Genomic DNA, 20574 nt, shown 5'->3' on the forward strand with positions numbered 1-20574 from the left:
CCTCAGCTGAACCCCGGTTCAAAAAAAAAAAAAAAACAAAAAAGAATAGCAACAAGAATACTTGTAGGCTCAAATGAAATGAATCAAAGGCAGCTTTCCTCAGCCAACCCCTGCTTGCTCCTATCCATGACGACTGTGGTCTGACTTTAAAATAAGCATGCTAGTTATTCTAATTTAGCAAACTATCACATGAGCACAGGAAATTACAGCAGAAAAATTACCTCTCGAACTTCATCATCTTCTTCATTGGTATTTTTTTGTCTGCTTTCTCTGAAACGGCGTACCTAAACCATAACGGAGGAAATTGCAAACATGTTGCTCATCTCAGTTATAGAAGTACAAAATTGTGTACTGTGATAAAGAAATGGTTTTTGGCATAACATAAAATTTGGAAATTTAACTATAGTTTGTTTCACAAAAGAATGACTAAAGACATTACATTTTCCCCAGTTACATTAAAATAGTAGAAATGTATAAAGCAAAATTATATTACCTGGTGCCAAAGTGTTCTATGCCACTGAAAAACAATCCATCAGACTGCGAAGGAAAAAAAAATCCTAACATCCTATGGGCACTGTAGTTCAGTAAAACAGTTAAAAATAAGTATCTCTCATCTACAGGGTTTTAAATATTTATTACATTGTTCAAATCACTCTCATACACCAGCCTTGAGATACCAAGGAGGCTCTCTAAAATGGTATCTTAAGTGAGCGAGCCATTGAAGATCTACTTTAATCAAAAATCAACTACTGAACATTGGCCAAGCACAACCCTGGGTCCAAGAGGAATATTGCAGATTTCCTTTATGTTTCCTGCTCAGAAGGCTGATAATGCAGCCGCCAGTTATTTAATAACAATGTAATTTATTTAATAATCTATCCACCTGATAGGTATAAGGCACTACTATCAGAAATGGGAATCTGAAAGTAGTAAAAACTCTGCCCTCACAGAGCTTACAATCTAGTGAGTATCTGGGAGGGAGGATAGTCAACAACAAAATTAAAGTTTTATTTTATAAGGCAAAAAGTATCATGTTAATTTACAGTTTATCCCTGATAAGTCTCTGGAATCTTCAGGGTCAGTCTGTTTACCAATGGTTTCAACCTGTGTGACTATAATTATGTAGCCACAGGGCATAAGAGGACTCTCTGGGAATTTCTGTACAGATCCTGATGTTCAATACCTGAACCACTGTTTACAAGTACAGACTTGGGGAGCTTATGGCACAGATCCCAATGCCTGCCTGTAGTCTTCTTACTGTACTCTTCTTACCCTTAACCTTAAAAGAAAATCTTTAAGTGACTGTGTTCCCAGGAATCTTGTGAATCCTTTCAAATATCTGCAGCTTCGAATCTTTGCAAAATGTGCTCTGGCTCCTGGATACCATAAACTAAGCATTTTTTCCTCCACCAGCCAGCCAATGATGGAATGAATTCTCTGAAACTATGATCCAAATTAAACCTTTCTTCCTTTAAGCTGTGGATGTTGGGTATTGTGTCTCAGAGATAGGAAAGCTGACTAACATAGTAACTATACGTAAGACTCTCTTCTAGCTACTTTCTAGATATTTTCTAGTTTTATAGGTGAGAAAGCTGAACAAATCAGAGGTTAAATAACAGTGTGGGAGGGTGGTTTCAGAGCCACTGTCATGAACAGACTGTCCAAAACAGACCTACACACCCAAATCAGTCACTCACCTCTTCATCAATTTTATCTTCTAAGACATCGATATGACGTTCTTTAAGAAATCTCTGTGTTTTCTCCAATTGGTATTTCACTAACTCCTCAATGGCATCTTTCTCTTCCTTGTCTACAAATTCTTGTACTGCTTCACCCATCCCTCTTTCTGTTAGCAATGAGAGCTGAACATTCTGTAAAAGAGATGCAAACCTCTAGATGCAGAAATAATGTCTACTCCTTATAAAATAACTATATAAGAACAAGGCAAATTACAGGAAAAAGTTATCCAGGAAAAAGATAAAGCAGTTAACCAATTATGTAAAGGGGGACCCAAATTGCTAGACAACTGTAGCAGACACCCCTGCCCAGTACAAGTGGGCTATGAGTGGCACCCGCTTCTTGCCTTCCTTAATTCGGCTTTATTGTTTTATAACAGGAGTCAGACCAAAGCTTTACATGACTCAAATGGGCCTGTCAGGTAGCAGAGTTGGGCTAGTAATGCTCCTTTGCTAATGGCTGTCACCGAGGCCTAAGTCCTAGTCTGTAAAGTTGCAGGGCTCTGCTGAATTACATGCAGTTGAGGTCAGTGTGACCCCAATTAAAATCCTTTCCCCTGAATTATTGCTTCTCACTGACCTAATGGGTTACTTGCTAATTGTACCTGGTCTCAGTACCAGTTTGTTCTATCCAAGCAAGATAAGGAGTACTTATTCCCTAACAGCCCTGCCTGGTGCCATCATGCCACGTGTTTGGCAGTATTTCACCAGATGTCTTCTAAGCATATCCAGCTCCCTATCCTTTCTCACAATTGTATTCAGTAAATACTGAATGTGCTTGGGGGCCTTTGTCTTTGCTGCCATCAGCACTGCTGATCATGACCCAAGACTCAGCTTCTCCACTCAAAGTCTTGTTTCCTGTCTGTCTTTCATTTTTCTTGTGCTATAGTGGTTCACAGCCCAGGACCCATGGCAGAGGTCCTGATAAAGTCCCCTCCCCTTCCCAACAGATAGACAGGCCTACTGATAAAAATTAAGGACCAGAAAAAGCAAAGTTAAACCAAGAAAAGAGAGAGGAGACCAGAACAGATAACGTCGCAAGAACTCAACAGTTGGAATTTACAGTCTAAAAATGGCTGCTGCTAATTAATGAGTTCAGGTTAATCCATTATCTTAGTGAGCAAGATAATTTCCCCTAAAGATATCCACATCTTAATTTCTGGGGCCTGTGAATATGTCATATAATGAAAGGGACTTAAAGTTATAGATAGGATTAAGGCTTTCGTCAGCGGACTGTAAAACAGAGAGTAGTATCAGGGACACTCCAGGTAAATTGACCAAAGAGAAAAAGCAAGGAAGAAGGAGGGAGGCAGAGGGAGATGTAAGTGGGAAAATGATCCTACAGACAACACTGCTGGCTTTGAAAATGGACAAAGGGGAACAAGAGGCAAGAAATGTAGGTGCCATTAAGAGATTGGAAAAGTTAAGGAAATGGATTCTCTTGTAGTGTTTCCAGAAATGAACACAAATGCACTGACACTTTGATTTTTCAGTCCAGTAGATTTCTAATCTACAGAACTGCAAAGTATCTGTGTTGTTTCAAATAAGTACAACCAGAGAAACTTATGAGTACCATATACTCTTGAAGTTTGAGTAGCTTCACAATATGTGGGTGTATGTGTAAAGTGATTCTGAAATTACATTCAAATAATCAAATTCTGCATTAAGACTTGTAAGTAGAGATAAAAAAGAAGATAACAATGACACTAATAATATTAATAACATTAACAACGTTCATTAAGCACCAATTTGTCATTAGTATTAGTATTAGTATTTTGGGTTTTTGAGACAGAGTCTCACTATGTAGCCCAGACTGGCCTTGAATTCTCAGCAATTCTGACTCAGCTCCCAAATACTGTGATTACAGGCCATGCCTCTACTCCCAGCATAATTTTTGCTAATGTACATTAACTACAAAACAATATAAAAAATGTCATCCTACTTACTTCATAGAAACACTGATTGGATTCATTTTAAGTTAGCAATCATTCATGCCCTAAAAATAAAATCTATCATCATTACAGAACAGTTATTCAAAATGTAAACTGTAAGACATTACCTTCTCTGCAGTTTGAAAATACTGTTTTACAAGATCTTCTACCCTAAGAGTTGTTCCTTCTGAAGGTTTTGTGATAAGCTTTCCAAAGTTGATCTCTTCTCCTAGAAAAAGAAAAAAGTTTATTAAAAAAAATAATAATAATAAAGTAGCTTGTATTATGTTGAAGCAGCTGAGCTCACTGCAGTTTGCTGTCCCTGGAGGAATGGCCATCTGCCAGCTGCGGGCTTGCTCAACACTATACTTTCAGGTATCTCTGCTAAGAGCCACTCGCTCTTGCTGCCAGTACTCCTTTTCCACACTCCAGGGACAGTGTCTCTTATAGCTGTTTTCACAAGGTGGCCCCTAGACCTCTGAGGGTCCCCAGGGCCTTTTCAGGGACTATGCCTGTGGTAGCCTAATTGATGGTCAACTTGAGTGGAAAAGACCAGCTGAACTGAGTCAGCATAGCCCTGAGAATGGAGGATCTACCTGACGATTGTTGCTGGAATGGCGGAGAGAAGAATGGGAGGGGAAGACAGTGTGCTGTTGATTTTTCTGGAGAAGCTGGCCGAGGCTGGTTTTACTGATACAAACTTGCTGTCCTCGATGGCAGAGGAGCTCAGGTCCTTGCTGTGGCTGGGGATGGCTGCTGATTTCTTAGGAGCTTTGGTCTTCATCTTGAGCATTGCTTCAAGGGCAGATCCCTCAGCCTGGAGGCACAGACTCTTCACCCAGCCGGTGTACTTTCTAGCTTTCACCACTGGCCTTTGGGCCTTTTCGGTGCGGATCCTCCATAGGGACTTGCATGAGACATAGCCATGGGCTCTAGGCCGCCAGATGGACTCTTGCAGGACACTGCCATGGGATCCAGGCACTCGGCTGGACTCTTCAGGTCTCCAGCACATGGACAGATCTCTTGACTTCTTCTACACTTGACTTTTTGGGTGAACATTATGTAATAAGCTTATAAATTATGTCTCTTGTATTAAATTTAAATTTGTTCCCTTGCAAACCACTGACTAATACAATGCCAAATCAAAGCAACTTTCATGATATTACTAAAACTGTTTTGTCTTTTTCATTGCATGGACATTTGCACCAATGATACAAAAGCAACTGAGGGTAAAACTGATGGTGCCTTGGTTTGAGTCAAGGTGGTGGCTTACAGCTTTACAGAAGTCACCACCATGTAGTCACAGTTCAAAGCAGTCAACAAGCCAATTTACTTAAGAATGTTCCCAAAGAAGCAACAGACAGTACATTAGATCTGTCAATTAGATCTCAGCACTCAAGCACATATTTTTTCAACATTCTGTAAGACAAAGGAAATATGCTTGAAGCACTTTTGCCGCACTCCTAAAAGGATGAGTGTCACCTCAAAAAACAGCAGGGATGGAACAAAAAGAAGTCAGGGAACACTGGATGTAGGATTTGCTCCACTGAGATTCCTTGGGTGGTAAATGGATGTTAACAGTCTTGCAGGTGTGGCAGTTTGGTATTAAAAATATAATGATGAAGCTATGTGTGGAGCCACACTCCTGTAATCCCAGCGCTCGAGAGGTTGAGGCAGGAGGATCACTATGATTGAGGCCAGCCTGCGCTACGTAGTGAGACCTTGTCTTTAAAAAACAAACAAAAAGTACAATGATGAAAAAATAGGTTCTCTAGCCATGAGAACAAATGACCACAACATAAGGTGGTAAGTCAAAGGATAGGACACACAGAGAAGGCTCTTCTCTAAGAAGGGGGAACATCACATTCAGATATCAACTACAGCTATCAGCTGGGGCAAGAACTGCAGAATGTATAAGATTCACTAAGCAAAAGAGGGGGAAGAAACATTTCCAGCAGGAAAAGTATGCAGAAAGGCCTAAAAGGTAGAGGCACAGAGTTCAGGGTCTCTTGCCAAATACAAATCTCATCTGAATTTCAGATAAGCAGGAGAATTAATATTACCTCATAAATATGATAAGTACTTTTTTACTCTGCCAGACACTGTCAAGACCATTAACACACAGTGCATCATCTAAGCCTCACAACAATCCTGAAGCCAGCACAGTTCTTCTTAGTTTATAGATGATAGGGCTAACAGCAGAGGTTATTAATGTGCACAGCTTTGCACATGTAGTTAAGTGGCAGAGTTGGCCAAAACAACAGAAAATGCTTCCAGACATGTGTAAGACATACAAAAGTAACATTATTTCCACTGAGCAATGTAAGCTGAAACAAAAAGAATTGCTAGAAGGAAATTCACTAGCATCAAAACTAAAGAAGGAAGTATATACTGTAGTTTTCTTTGCTTTTTTATTGGTACCAGAGATTGAATTCTTGGTCCAGAGCCTGCTAGGGAAGCAGTGAACCAATAAGCCACATCATACACACACACACACACACACACACACAGCCTGCTAGGGAAGCAGTGAACCAATAAGCCACATCATACACACACACACACACACACACACACAGCCTGCTAGGGAAGCAGTGAACCAATAAGCCACATCATACACACACACACACACACACACACACACAGGGAAGCAGTGAACCAATAAGCCACATCATACACACACACACACACACACATTTTTTTTTTTTAGACAAAATCATGTTATGTTGCCCAGACTGGCCAAGAACTTATGATCCTCCTGACTCAGCTTACTGAGTATAGCTCTCTTATATACTACACTTATGGGCTGGGGATTTGGCTCAGTGGTTCTGCTGCCTGCCTTGCAACGGCAAGGGTCCAAGTTCGATCCCCAGTAACGAAAAAAAAAAAAAAACTACTACACTTATGATGTTTCAAGGAATTGAAAAGGGCACACAATGAAAGAAAACCATTTGCAAGAAACAAATAATTAAATCTGGGCTGATAAAACCAGTGTGTCTTACTTATAAACAAGACCCATACGTTTCTATGAAAATTCCCTTAGTAGCCTAAGAACAAGAGCCTCTATATTTAATATAATTGATATTTCTTATGAAAAAATCACTATTTCATTCAATGACCTTGTTTCATAAACGTTAGAAAAGGACAACTGGATTTCACAAAAATTTTAATTGGAAATTAATTACCTGGATCTTCAGAAATATCAAACTTAAGAAAACTTACTTCCAAAGCATTCCTAAACCACTGTACATTCTTAGATCAAAATTCTTAATAATGCAACATTTAAGAGTATATTCTCTGATCATTAATGACATAAAGTATATTAGTCAGCAATTCTGTTAAAAAACTATGTTTGCTGGGCTGGGGATTTAGCTCAGTGGTTCTGCCACCCACCTTGCAAGTGCAAGGTTCTGAGTTCGGTCCCTGGTACCAAAAAACAAAAAACAAAAAAAACTATGTTTGCAGGGAGAGCTTTCCATTTCTTCACTTATATCCACAAGTTTGAAAAATGACTGCTATCTAATTTTTAGAAGACAAAAGACTTAATTATTCCAACTATTATTGTCTATATTACAATATACTAAAACATTTCCTAATATTATCTAATATTTATTTTACCAAAAACTGATTTACACAAACCACGTGAGAACTTTCATTAACTTATTAGCCTACCTGTTTTTTCCTTTTGTTCTCTATGCCTGAAAAAATGGATAATATCTTTTGGATTAGCTACCCGATCCACAAATTTCTGGCTAAAACGATGAATGTTGAAAGGTTCAAAGCCTCCACTGTAGTCCACCTGGAAATATAGAATAATTCATGAAGGCTAGGAAACAACAATTTGCCAATTTTTGAGAAACACAGTCATTCTTTGGTATTTATATTTTATGTTCAATACTTTTAAATTGTGAATTAATTTCGTACCATACATTTTAAAGATCATGATGATGATGTATCATTTATCATATTGAGAAAATGACACTTGGGAAGTTTTTAAACTTAAGCAAAATATTTTGTTCAAAGGAATCAAATCACAGCAAGAATTTCCAGAATATTAGAATACTTTCATGTCCTATAACAATAATAACAGTCTAGGTATCTACCAGAAATACCATCTGAAAAGGAGGTGGAGTTTCTAAACAAACTTCTGAACTTTCAAAACAAGATGATAACTCCTACCACAATACAACAACAGACTTAGATTTACTGGTTCACCAGTGTATGTCCCAGGGCTGTGTCTTCACACCAAACAAGGACAAATACTAGGAGAGTTCAGGTAGGAAAGAATCACGTCTGGAAATTTGGAACAATTACCTTCAAAACACAGTATCTTGTTGGAACTAACAATCTCACTCAAGGCAGGCTCTTCCTAAATAAGTCTCTAGTGGAAGGCAGACTTTTCCAAAGAGAAATGCCACCTTTTCTTCAAGGAGAGACAATCATTTTCCTACACTAGCTGATCTAAGTATGCTTTCAGCTTGTGCAGAGGACTCGCTACCCTGACTCTATCTACCCCACTCACACTCTACGTCATACCCAGCACCATTTGCTAAGCCTTCTCTCTATTCTATTCATTTACCAGACAGTTGTTTATCAGGTAGACCGCACCTCCCCCACTTATGAGTTCATCAGGTTCAAAGATTTATCTGTGTTATATCATCACTACATCCCCCAGCATCCATTAACAGAAGGTACTCGGTAAAATCTGTTCAGCGAATGAATGACTTAATTAGGATCCTCTAGTTTTTTACACATTTTTGTAATAGTATTGATATGACAGATAACTGTTCTTTTGTTTCATGAATTGAATTAATAATTTACTGAATAATTTTTTTAGGAAAAAGAATGCTAACTTGCTATCTCAGTTTGGTCAGTTCTAATAGTATCAGGCAGACACAGATGAGAAACATGGAATCTTTGTCCCATGAAGAAGGGACATATGGTCTCTCTAAAGTAACCATCTTTGTATAATCCAAACCATCTCCGCAGCTGCCATGTTATAAAAGAGCTACTGGGTCTCTCTCAAATGTCCCTGACTACTGCAGCCTAGTTTTATTTGTAATTTCTACTCTCAAGAATTACAAAATTCACTCATTAAGCAAACTCTGTTGGACATCTTCAACATCCTAGGCACTCTGCTAAGTGTTAGGGATTTAACCGTAAGAAGTATACAACATAGATTTTCAAAAAATTCACAAGCTGGCCACAAAGACAAATGTAAATAAATAACTGCAGGAGGAGCGTGAACAGCAGTACGATGTACATGCAGAGCAGAATGAGGACACAAGAGAGAAGCACTAACTCTGAAGGAAGCCCAGACAGGCTTCTTTGAGAGGAAGGTTTTAAGAGGGCGCTGAAGGAGATACAAAACAACGAGGAAGTGCATGGCATACTGCAGGGACAGCATGGAAAAGGTTCACAGGAAATAATTCCACCTGGCATAGGATGAGGAAGGTTATCCAGTACGACTGGAGTGGAGGGGTGTGCTTAGGAGGAAGAAGGCTAAAATAAGGGAGTGGTGCAGACTAGATCCTAAAAGTACTAAAAAGGTTTGATTTGTTCCTGTTAGTGCTCGGAAATCACTGAGTTGTTTTCAGCAGAAAAGACACCCAAGAGTGCGCTTCACAAACACTTTGACATTACTGTGGAGAAAAGGCAACTGGTGAGGTGAGGGGGAAACTGGAGCAGAGTCTAGGAGAAAGCCACAGCTAACTACAGTCCAGAAAGTGACAAGGGCTCAGCTGCAGCTATGGCAGTAGGAGAGAAAAAGGGACTGGATTACTTCCTGTGCACCAGACACGAATTCATTTGTATCCCCAAAATTTTAAAAATATAAACCAATGGACAAATTGCTCATGGTCACACAATTATTGGAAGCGTCAGAATCAAACCAGAGAATGAGAAAGACAGAAGAGGAGTGGAAGAAAAAAAGCACAGTAGCAAGTAAATGGTCTGTTGTTATTAATTTTTCACAATGGGAAAAACAAGTGGGTTTGTACGCACAGGAAATAATTCAAACAATAATTTAAATAAATAAATTGCATATGGTAGGTTAGGAAAACTTGTTACGAAAAAGGAGAAGGTAAGTGGAATCAGCAGAACTGAGGGGAAGGAGCGAGCCTGTGACCTTCATGAGCATGGGTGTGCGGTGAGGCAGTGTCTGAGCAGACCTCAGAGAGCTACGAATGTGTCTGATATGTTTAAGGAACTGCAGAAGGGCAAGCTATCCAGAGCAAAGTGGAAAGTGACAGTAAAGACAAGTTACAAGAGCTGGGGATTTAGCTCAGCGGTTCGGTGGCCTGCCTTGTAAGCACAAGGACCTGAGTGAGTTCAATCCCCGGTACCAAAAAAAAAGAGAGAGATGTTAGAAGCCAGAGGTAATCTATTATACATAACAACAAATTACTTAGAAAAATGAAAGAAATATGAATATTAAAATTAAAATGTGAGTAAATCAAATCCTTACAGGTACATTATTTTTGTCTCCAATGGTGATACTCTATAATCAACTGCCTTACTACTTTTCAAATAATCCACATAAACTTTATGTTACTATACTTTGAAAATGAATTTTTATTTTACATAAACAGAACTCACTCGCAGTCGTATAAGAGGTTTCTCTGGCTGTTGAGAATTTCCCAAACGTTCCCGTTCGGCATTTTCAAGCATTTCTTCAATCTCAAAAAACAAACAACAACAAAAAGATTAAAAAGTATTAAATTTAGTTTAAATTGGCTGAATAGCTTATATTCCTACCCTAGGGATTTTCCTCAACTACATGGTCATCTTTATCCCCTAGGTCATTACATCTTTTTAAAAATTATCTTCTAGTCATACTCCCATTAATGTTTTTCCTTTGTTCTTAATAATTTTTCAATCTCTAAAGTGATTCTTCTACAAGAAAATTTAAAACATTGTTTCTGCTCCAATCTTCTATTCATATTTCAATAGGACTTCCCTCAACTTAAAAGCAAATAAATCTAGTTTTTTCAGCCATTATCATAAGAATCTATAAAGAAAATATCTTGGGTTATTTATTTTGGAAGAGTTCAAGCTAAAAGAAAAAAATGCAAATGTTTTCATTTACATGATGCTGTATCATACTACAGATGGTAAGATTATGAAATCATGGACTTGGAAGATATCTAATGACAAAAACACTTCTACTTTTGTCCCTAAGGTCAAAACTAAATTATAAGATGTCAGATTTTAAGTCCACTCAACTTTTAACAGCTAGAGTTGTTTGCCTGTTGAAGATCTAATCATTTTAACATGCAACCTTCTGTGAGAAAGATTCTATCTAGTACTGCCTCCTTGTAACTTAGTTCTCTCAGAACAAGTGTTTTTCTATTCTCAGATCTCTCAAAAGATTTTAAAGCCAGGTGTGGTGGTGCACACCTGTGATCCCAGCACTCAGGAGGCTGAGGCAGGAAGATCGCCTTGAGTTCGAGACCAGCCTGGGCTACATAGTGAGTTCCAGGTCAGTCTCAACTATATAGTGAGACCCTGTCTCAAAATATCAAAAAAAAAAAAAAAAAAAAAATTTATACTATTCTCTTTAAAATTATCTACAACACAGTTCAACAGAATTTTCAGTGATGGTATTTTCCATCTACCATATTCAGTACAGTTGCCATGAACAGTAAGTGGATAGATATTAAGCAGTAAAAATATGGGTACTACACGAAGGAAGTAGATTTTTAATTTAACTGCAATGAATTGCACATAAGTAGTGAAATGTGTTAATGACTACCATATGGACAGCACAGAGACTGAAGAGTATTGTCCTCCCAGTCCAGTGGCAGTGAATCTTTTAGAGCTTTCAAAGATACAAGCAGCCCACTGAAGCACGTGTGCCGTGGGTTTGCCATCAAGGCCAATTCTTCCATCCAACAAGCATTGAGAAGCCCACCTGCTTGGCAAGTTAACAAGTAGGTCAAAAGCTAATATGGAAAAAGCCAAGATATGGGCCTGTCCTCACATACATATAAACAATAGATAATGAAGTCAATAACAGAAATACAACAGAGAACTGAGGTAACAGGTTTATGTGTGCACTCCTGTGTTTAAACGGACCCTTAACCACTTTTGCTACTGCTAGCACCCATTCTGTCTTCATATGACCATTCAAAGCCCATGAGATTTAGGTGAAAGCTACTCAGTGGATTTCAACTGGAGTTGATTTTTGATCCCAACGGGATACCTAACAAAGTTTGTCATGAATGGGGGAGAAGGAAACTTGTGCCATCTAAAAAGTAGCGGCCAGGGAGGATACCGCTAAACATCTTATGACACAGAGAATGACCTCTCACAACAAAAAAGTGTGTAGGGTCAACATAGGTAAGGCTGAGAAACTCTAGAGTGCCTCTGGGGAAGGGCACATGCATTGAGCCTCAATACCATCAGCACAGTCAGTCAATCTATGCAGTTTGCATGTGCCTAACTTCAGGAATTGGGTTTCGGGAAGTACACGTGACCTCAGCCCAATAAAACTTAACATTCAAGATTAATTTGGTACCAAGATAAACAGTTCTTCAGGCTGACAAAATATTGTTAGTCTATTGGCCACCATACGAGAATGTCTTTCTTATAGTGATACTTAACAAAAAAAAACACCGGAGTGGGTGGTAGAGAACTGGACACAAAAACAGAAATTCACAGCCCTAATTTGAGTTCCTGGAGTTGGTCACCTTGAAACTAGCACACACTTACAACATTTTAGTTATGCAAGTACATACTGCTCATAAAACATGCCACTTCACAAGTTACCTTATCCCAGGTCAACTCACTGTAGCTGAACTGTGGATGATAGGGCTGGGGGTATAATTCAGTGGCAAAGCAGTGGCCTAGCACATGCCAGGCCCTGATCCCTGAGTTCTCTATCTAGAACTCTAAAAAAACAACAGCAAAATAAATGTGGGTGGTAGAACATACCTACTTACGGCACTGTTCAATAAATTAAACACAAAATGTTTTCAATAATGCCCAGTACATAAGCAGTCACAAGTACTATCATCATTATTGCCTTTGTGGTTTTGTTTTTTTTTTTTTTTGAGACAGGGCTCACTATGTAGTTGAGACTGACCTGGAACTCACTATGTAGTCCAGGCTGGTCTTGAACTTACAGCAATCCTCCTGCCTCAGCCTCCCAAGTGCTGGGATTACAGGAGTGTACCACCATGCCTGGCTTGCCTTTGTGGTTTTTTATGAGAATAAAATGTAATGCGGAAAAGCTAACAGGATAAGAACTGAGTAAATGTCAGCAATTAGTTATTGTGATATTAAACTATGTACTAATAAAAGCATTCACCAAATTCAGTAGGGGTACCAGAGTCTCTACAGAAATTTAGAGATGACAATCTACATAGAGGTTTGGGGCTTAGGCTATAGGTATAAGGTGCAAAGCAAGTATTTTAAAGATTGTATTTAAGATAGCTTTCAGCGTACAAGGGATGCTAAGTATCACAATATTCTCCCATCCCCAAAGTCACTACCTGCTTTTCATAAGTAAAATGAAATGATTACCAAATCAGGATAATGAAGAAAGATTGTATTATGTCTTTTAAAAGGAAGAAAGTATCCGGGAGATAGAAGTTTTTTCTATTCCTCTATTAGAATGACTGCAAAAGACGAAAATATCTTTGACACAAACTCGTTTCCTGAACAACAGATATCTTATTATTCATTTCACAAGAATGTAATAAACATAGTAAAGGCTTTCTTATATTATTTAATTGAAGGTAAATAATTTCTTGGCTAAAGCATAACCCACTGACTTTGTAAAAAAGACTACCTTCTCCAGACAGAAGCTTTGTATGGCTTGGGTTACTCTGGGATTATCTGGGTTAAAAATGTTTGGATGATTAGCCAGAACAACATCTTCCATAAAAAATGGTCTCACTGTTTGAAGAGGAATTTTCTGCATATTCATCTTCCTCCCTTTAATATGCAGCAAACCAACATGTCTAAAATGGGAAAAAATGGAAAGCTTAGTCATAACATAAATTTCCTCAAGAAATGTACATATAAAAGATATCATACTTGCAAATTTAGTTCCTATAAGATATTTCCTTATAAAATCATACCTTTGGGGACAGGAATTAAGCTCAGTGGTGCCACTGCCTGCCTCGCAAATGCAAGGACCTAAGTTGGATCCCTGATACCAAAAATAAATAAATAAAATCATTCTCTTAAAAGTAAATTTTTGAGCCAGGGATTTGGCTCAGTGGCACTGCACCTGCCTTGCAAGTGCAAGGTCCTGAGTTTGATCCCCAGTACCAAAAGATAAATCAATAAACAACAAACAAATAAAATTAATATGTTGGGTAGTATGATCTTAATGTTATTATAGGAAAATATTCTTCCTCAGAATAAAATCCATTCATCTATCATTTTTGCTATCTAAACAAATATATAGTCTTCTAATCGAAAGTAGACCAAACAAGTATAATAAAACGTTATCAGACTATGATCAAATTAATGTGAAGCAGAGCCACAGAGGGAAAAAAAAAATCATACATCTTACTACTATATTCTTACAACTATTATTTTTTTTCTCTCTTGAGACAGGGTTTTACTAGGTAGTTCAAACCCACTATAGAAATTGTATTTAATCACTATAAAGCTCTTTTTAAAAAAATACATCATTTTAGGGCTAGGGATTTAGCTCAGTGGTTCCGCTACCTGCCTCACAAACACAAGGTCCCAAGTTCAAACCAACCCGCAGTAAAAAAAAAAAAAAAAAAAAAAAAAAAAAAAACAAGCCAAAAAAAAAAAAAAAAAAAAAAAAAAAAAAAAACATGCCACAGAATTAAAAGAAATTAGATATTCTATACCAATAGTGGCGAACCTATGGCAGGCATGCCATAGGCTGTGTATTATTATTGAAAGCTCTAAAAGATCTGCCATCACCATACTATACTATTACATTTACAACAGATCAAAATGAAGCAATTTTCTGGTAACTGGTTTGTAATGGGACTTGAAATTACTAATCAGCTATATAGCATCTAATCTGAAATTTAATAAATAAAAACACTAGTCTTGAATCTGCCTACTGAGCAGCAAAATCACTAGCACCAACTGATGCTCTCTTGTTGAAAATGGCTTAACATCCAGCAAAACAATAAAACTACATAGAATGACCATCCTTCATAAATAAATCTGTTTATTTTGGCCAGCATCCCAAACCTAGGGGATAATTAGCAGATTATTACAGGAGTTCTTAAAGACTTATTTGAATATATAATAATTACTCACTTTTTCACAGCTTCTCCTGGAGAAAGAGAAGTAACTACTGAGCTTCCAGGCTGCGATATGTAAAAGAGTTGTTGTTCATTTTTGGTCGGAGCTATTTTACACTCATGCTCATGGCCCCAGATAACAAGATCAATAAAGTCATCCAAAAACTGTTCTGGAATGAAGTTAGTACTTCCATGTTTACTCCTACACCAAGATTTAAAAAGACAACATAAATTCGCAGCTATACAGAAAACTGCCATATTAACAGGTCTATACAGATCTTTCTCCTTTCACTAAAGATATATCCTTCTTTGTATAAGAAATTGCCCAAGGGATTGGAAATGCAAAGATAATCAGTATCTAATTCCTGACCACCAAGAGTTTACAAGACACAATCAAACAGGAATCCTAAGAGAGAATGTAGGTGATTGTACATTTCGAGGAAGATCACAAAAAGCTTCACCAATGAAAGGACCCCCCTTTGGTCAAGTCAGAGAAGCGTGAGCAGTCACTGGTTAAAAATCACAAAATGCTCTCAATATATATCCTCAAAAAGGCAGAAAATGAAAATGAGTTAAATCTGAGCTTTGTCATATAAAAAATTTTAATGCATCCAGTCACTTAAAATATCATTATTTCTTTTAATTATATAAACATGAGAATAAAAGTCAATTAATCATGAGTAAAGAGCTGTCAATATTAAACATTATATGAACATGATTTGAAAACTGATTTTATATTTAGGAAAGTTATCACCCAGTGAGAAAAGACAGGAACCATTTTCCATTATGTTAATTATTATTTGGTAAAAGTATTTGAATACGTACTTTACCCTGGCATTCAATTGATGCAAACCAATATTCACTCATTCATCCAACCAATATTTAGTGAGTGTCTACTATGTATATCAAGAAGATAACATAGCAGTGAACAAAGTCCTTGCTCTTGTCAGTGAAATTTAGCAACAGCACATGTGTCTGTGTATAATAAAACTTGTCAGATAGTGACAGGTGATATTAAGAAAGATAAAAGGAGCCAAGGCATGGTGGCACATCTGTAATCCCAGCACTCAGGAGGCTGAGGCAGGAGGATCACTGTAAATTCGAGACCAGCCTGGACTACAAAGTGAGTTCCAGGTCAGTCTCAACTACATAGTGAGACCCTTTCTCAAACAAATAAACAAACAAACAACAAAAAAAGAAAGATAAAAGGAGGGCTGGGGATCTGGCTCAGTGGTTCCACCACCTGCCTCGCAAGCACAAGGGCCTGAGTACAATTTCTGGTACCAAAAATAAAATTAAAAAAAAAGAAAAAGAAAAAGAAAAGGAGACACAACAGGGAAGGAGGTGCTGATTTATATGTGGGCTAGTCAGAAATGGGCTCTCCACGGAGTAACAAATGAGCAAGGAACTGCAGTGAAGGATCAGTATGCAACAGAAGGGTCCTCTGCGTGGGAAGAGCAGAGGGCAAAGGTGCTGGTGCTGAAGTGGTGAGGTGGTCCAGAGGCTCAAGGTGAGCCATGGGCTCTAGGGTCATGGGCTTATGGCGATAAGTGTGGCCGAGCCTTGTAATGCAAAAGAAGTCAGAAAATGAAATGAGGGCAGCAGCTGGCCTGTGTATCTGAATGTTTTCACGTGAAAAACAAACATTGCTAGTATGAGACTGTGGTTACTGCTAAAGACAAGCAGGTAACTGTCAAATGCAATGTCATTTTCCCTTCATGGAGCACTGGCTCTTTACTAACAAGAGTGAAGATCATGCTAGCAGGCAGACTTTGATTTGTGACCTAGAAGATCAAAATGTCCTTCTTGATACTGGAAGTGATGGCACGTGCCTATAAATCCAGCACTCTGGAAAGGTGAGGCAAGAGGATTACATGTTCAAGTCTAGCCTGGGCAACTTAGCGACTTAGAAAGACCCTGTCTCAAAAAATTAAAAATTAAAAAAAAAAGAGTTGGGTATATAGCTTAGTGTGAAGGCCATAGGTAACTCAAAGAATAAAGATCCTTAAATCTATAATGGCATAAATAAATGGAGAAGGGACAAATTTTCCTTATGAAGAATTCCAATTACTAAATATAGAAAGAATATGGTAAATGCTCACAGGGGCAATACCACAGTATTAACTACTGGAAACATGATCACCAAACAGGTAATAAAATTAATGGGCAAAAATTTAAAGTGAAGCAGGGTATTTACATGATCTCAACGTATTTTTTCAAAAATATTCATTAAATACAAAAAACAGAAAATGAGTACTTTATACTGGAGAAGTCTACAGTACACCTTAATCAAATGATGAAGGTTAACCCACCAGCAGAGAGACACAGCAACTTCAAATGTTTACCTGTTCCCCTAACTATTATGGCTTGCATGCAGATGTCCTGCCCAAAGTCTCATGTGCTCTTAGATGAAGCTTTGTAGAGCTGATACTGAGATTAAGAATGTGTGGTACTAAACTGGTCCACTGCTGGTTTAGCATAGCTTTGGGTGTCAATAATGGACAGGCTTACCATAGGTGTAGGTGGCACCACCCAAAAGGCTTGTTAGCCAGGATGGGACAAAAGGGGAAAACTGAAGGCAGGTTGCTGCTGCTACATAGTGCTGCCCTCTGCCTGTCCTACCATGGACTGTTTCTTCTCTTCAATACCCCTGGCGCCGTGCCACCCTACGTTGGAGTCAGCCACCTATGAACTAAACCTCTTCAAACTGAGAACTTTGAAATAAATCTTTCCTTTAACTTGTGAGTGTCAGGTATTTTGTCACAGCAATGACAAAAGTAACTAAGACACTACTGTTGCCTTTTACCCTTCTTTCTGGCTTAAATGCTTGGAATTACAAGTTCTCCTTCCAACTAATCCTTACTTAGGTACAGTACAAAGTCTGATAAAATGGAAAGCCCTCCACAAGAGAGAATAACTCCCGAGTGTGTGAAGTTACATGGAAACGAGATACATCAAACCTAGCATATTCTTCCTTTGAAAATCATACTATTTACTCAAGAACATACATAAGGCAATGCAAGTCTGCCTCCTCAAATCCTTTTTTGTTTTTTTGGTACCAGGGATTGAACTTGGGTCCTTGTGCTTGCAAGGCAGGTGGTGGAATCACTGAGCTAAATCCCCAGCCCTCAAGTCCTTTTTTGACTTAGCACCTAATGTAAGTCTGTATTCAATAAATGCAGAGTACACTGTATTCAGTAAGTATATTCAATAAATAAACTATACAATCAGTCCCTAAATCCCTTGGATTCTTCCTTGACAACTTCCCAGGTTTTTCTTCCCTATTAGTTTCAGTGCTATCACTGTTACCACCTCATATTTTCTTTTTCTTTTTTTCTTTTTGGTACCAGGGATTGAACTCGGGTCCTTGCCCTTGCGAGGCAGGCAGCAGAACCATTCAGCTAATGCTTGGCCCAACTACCTCACATTTTCTACTGCAGCAGTCATATAATACATCTTAGCTTTTTCAATCTCTTCCTTTCAATCAATCCTGTACCCTACCAAGACTGAGCTTAATACTACCAACAAAAGCCCATATAGTTATACCTACACATTCTGGAAAGACACTATAACATACATGTACCAGGAAAAATATGTAAGAAATGTTTCTAAATGTGTAAGAAAGCAAAAAACTGGAAATAAAAATGTTCACTGAGGGCCGGGGATTTAGCTCAGTGGTGCCACCGCCTGCCTCACAGCACAAGCTCCTGAGTTCAACCCTGGTACAAAAAATAAAAATGTTCACTGACAAGAAGAAATATGTGCACACCAGTAAAAATAAATTACATTTCTAAGCACCAAAATGGATCTCAGTAACGTAATATTGAAAATAAGTTGCCTGTAAAACATACAGCATGATTTGTCATATTGAAACTAAATAAAATCAATTGTGAATACGTGATTAAATAATACTAAAAAATTAATGAAATGATTAATTCAAATCTGAGAATGCTCCCCCTGAGGTATAAGGAAGCAGATGAGATCAAGCAAGAGGATGGGACAATGTAATGGGTAAGATTCGACCTTTTGCTGAATTTAGGAGTATTGATGTTATGGTAATTTTTATTTCTCATCCATATGTTATAAATATTCCTAACATATACAGAAAACAATTTAAAAATGAAATCACACAAAGATCTAAATTCTGCATGATCCCACATTGACAACCTTGAAGGAATATGAATATTTACTACATACAGTAAATGAACGTTAAAACAGATCTAAGGAAACTCCGTTATTGACCCAAAAGTTTTCAGAGAATACCTTTACCTGTTCTGATGAATCACAAATAAGTTAAACCAAGACTTCTCGTCTTCTTTTGGTCTCAACATTGTTACTTTTTTATTGACCAACATTCGATATAGCCTTTCATCTGGAATGGATCCTAAAGTGGACATAACATTATTTTAAAATTACTTTTCTTTCTTTCACTTCAAAATAATGTGTTTTACAAAATACTTTATTGTATTGTTTAAAAATATATTTGAATTCTGAAATCATTAATAGGTGATATCATTTACAAATCTATGTTCCAGGTTAGAACAGAACAGCGGTGAGTTGCGTTCAAAGAACATTTTCTATTTCCGGCATATCTACCTTTAAATTCAGGAATATATGAAATAAAAAGTAAATTTTTATGGCTAAATTTTTATGAAAATTTCAACTAATGTTGTTTTTCACTATCCTTTTATTAAACATTACAAGTTCACATACTTTTGAATGAAGACATGAATTATAACATGTACAGTTATGTATATTAAAGGGGATAAATGTTTTTGTTGGTTTTTTGTGGTTTTTTCGGTACTGGGGATCAAAATCAAACTTAGGACCTTGTGCTTGCAAGGCAGGTGGTGGATCCACTGAACTAAATCCCCGGCCCAGGAATAAATGCATTTTAAAGCACATTACTGTTGAATATTTTGTGTTTTTAAATAGAAACATTCTGCTTTTTAATAATTAATTTACTTTCAATACTTCCTGTATCCATCAGTTCGCCTTGGCCTAAGCGGTAACTGACAAAAACAAATGAGCTGAAATAAATAATAACAAATTCTAAACGTTATAAAAGGAGAAAAGGCTAGGTTTTTCCAGTGCAGGATTGGAGAGGGAACAGATGAGGTCACTACTTTATAAACTGATACAGATCCCAGAAGGAAAGCCAACAATGTAGAAGTTGGCTGTGGAATAAACATCTGAGGTGGAATGCTGAGATCTTATACCTGGAGACATAAGGAAAAGCACAAAAGCCTGGGGCATCAAAGGCTGACCTACTTAGGTGCTGAAGCACTAAGAACACTAAAAATTGGAAGGCAGGTGTGAGATGGAGGATAAAAAGTTTAAGGGATAGGAGAAGGCAGGTGAGGTAGATGGCATAAGCTTTGAAAAGGTGGCACGAAAGAAGAGCAGTGAGAAATAAGGAGAACAGTGACTTTGCTCCTGCCCCAAAGCCCACCGGTAAGAGATCTATATGGACACAGAATCTCGGAAGGCCAGGTGGTCAATATCCCGAGAACAGCCTGAGGAGGGGTAAGAACTTGCTGGATACAGAGTTCTATGATTTATAGCATTTGTAGTGAAAGGTAGGTGCCTGGGGTGGAGACAGACTCCAGTTAAGAGGAGACTGGGAGAAAATGGATAAAAGATGTACAGTAACTGCGGTAAGTAATG

General features: G+C 37.8%; 1 protein-coding gene across 3 annotated transcripts in view; it reads right to left on the reverse strand.

Moving 5' to 3' along the window:
- Positions 1 to 20574, reverse strand: part of Mre11 (MRE11 homolog, double strand break repair nuclease) — a 57499-nt gene that overhangs the window by 21364 nt on the left and 15561 nt on the right. For all 3 annotated transcript variants that reach the window (XM_033764291.1, XM_010633660.3, XM_010633659.3), the window contains exons 7-14: positions 19177 to 19291; positions 14924 to 15109; positions 13458 to 13629; positions 10262 to 10342; positions 7337 to 7463; positions 3796 to 3896; positions 1698 to 1871; positions 222 to 284 (exon numbers count right to left, since the gene is read on the reverse strand). In XM_033764291.1, the coding sequence (XP_033620182.1) occupies positions 222 to 284; positions 1698 to 1871; positions 3796 to 3896; positions 7337 to 7463; positions 10262 to 10342; positions 13458 to 13629; positions 14924 to 15109; positions 19177 to 19291 (1019 nt within the window). The remainder of the gene's footprint in view (positions 1 to 221; positions 285 to 1697; positions 1872 to 3795; positions 3897 to 7336; positions 7464 to 10261; positions 10343 to 13457; positions 13630 to 14923; positions 15110 to 19176; positions 19292 to 20574) is intronic.

This window comes from Fukomys damarensis, unplaced genomic scaffold (assembly GCF_012274545.1).
Source record: "Fukomys damarensis isolate Sample0158 unplaced genomic scaffold, DMR_v1.0_HiC HiC_scaffold_16, whole genome shotgun sequence".
Taxonomy (NCBI): Eukaryota; Metazoa; Chordata; class Mammalia; order Rodentia; family Bathyergidae; genus Fukomys; species Fukomys damarensis.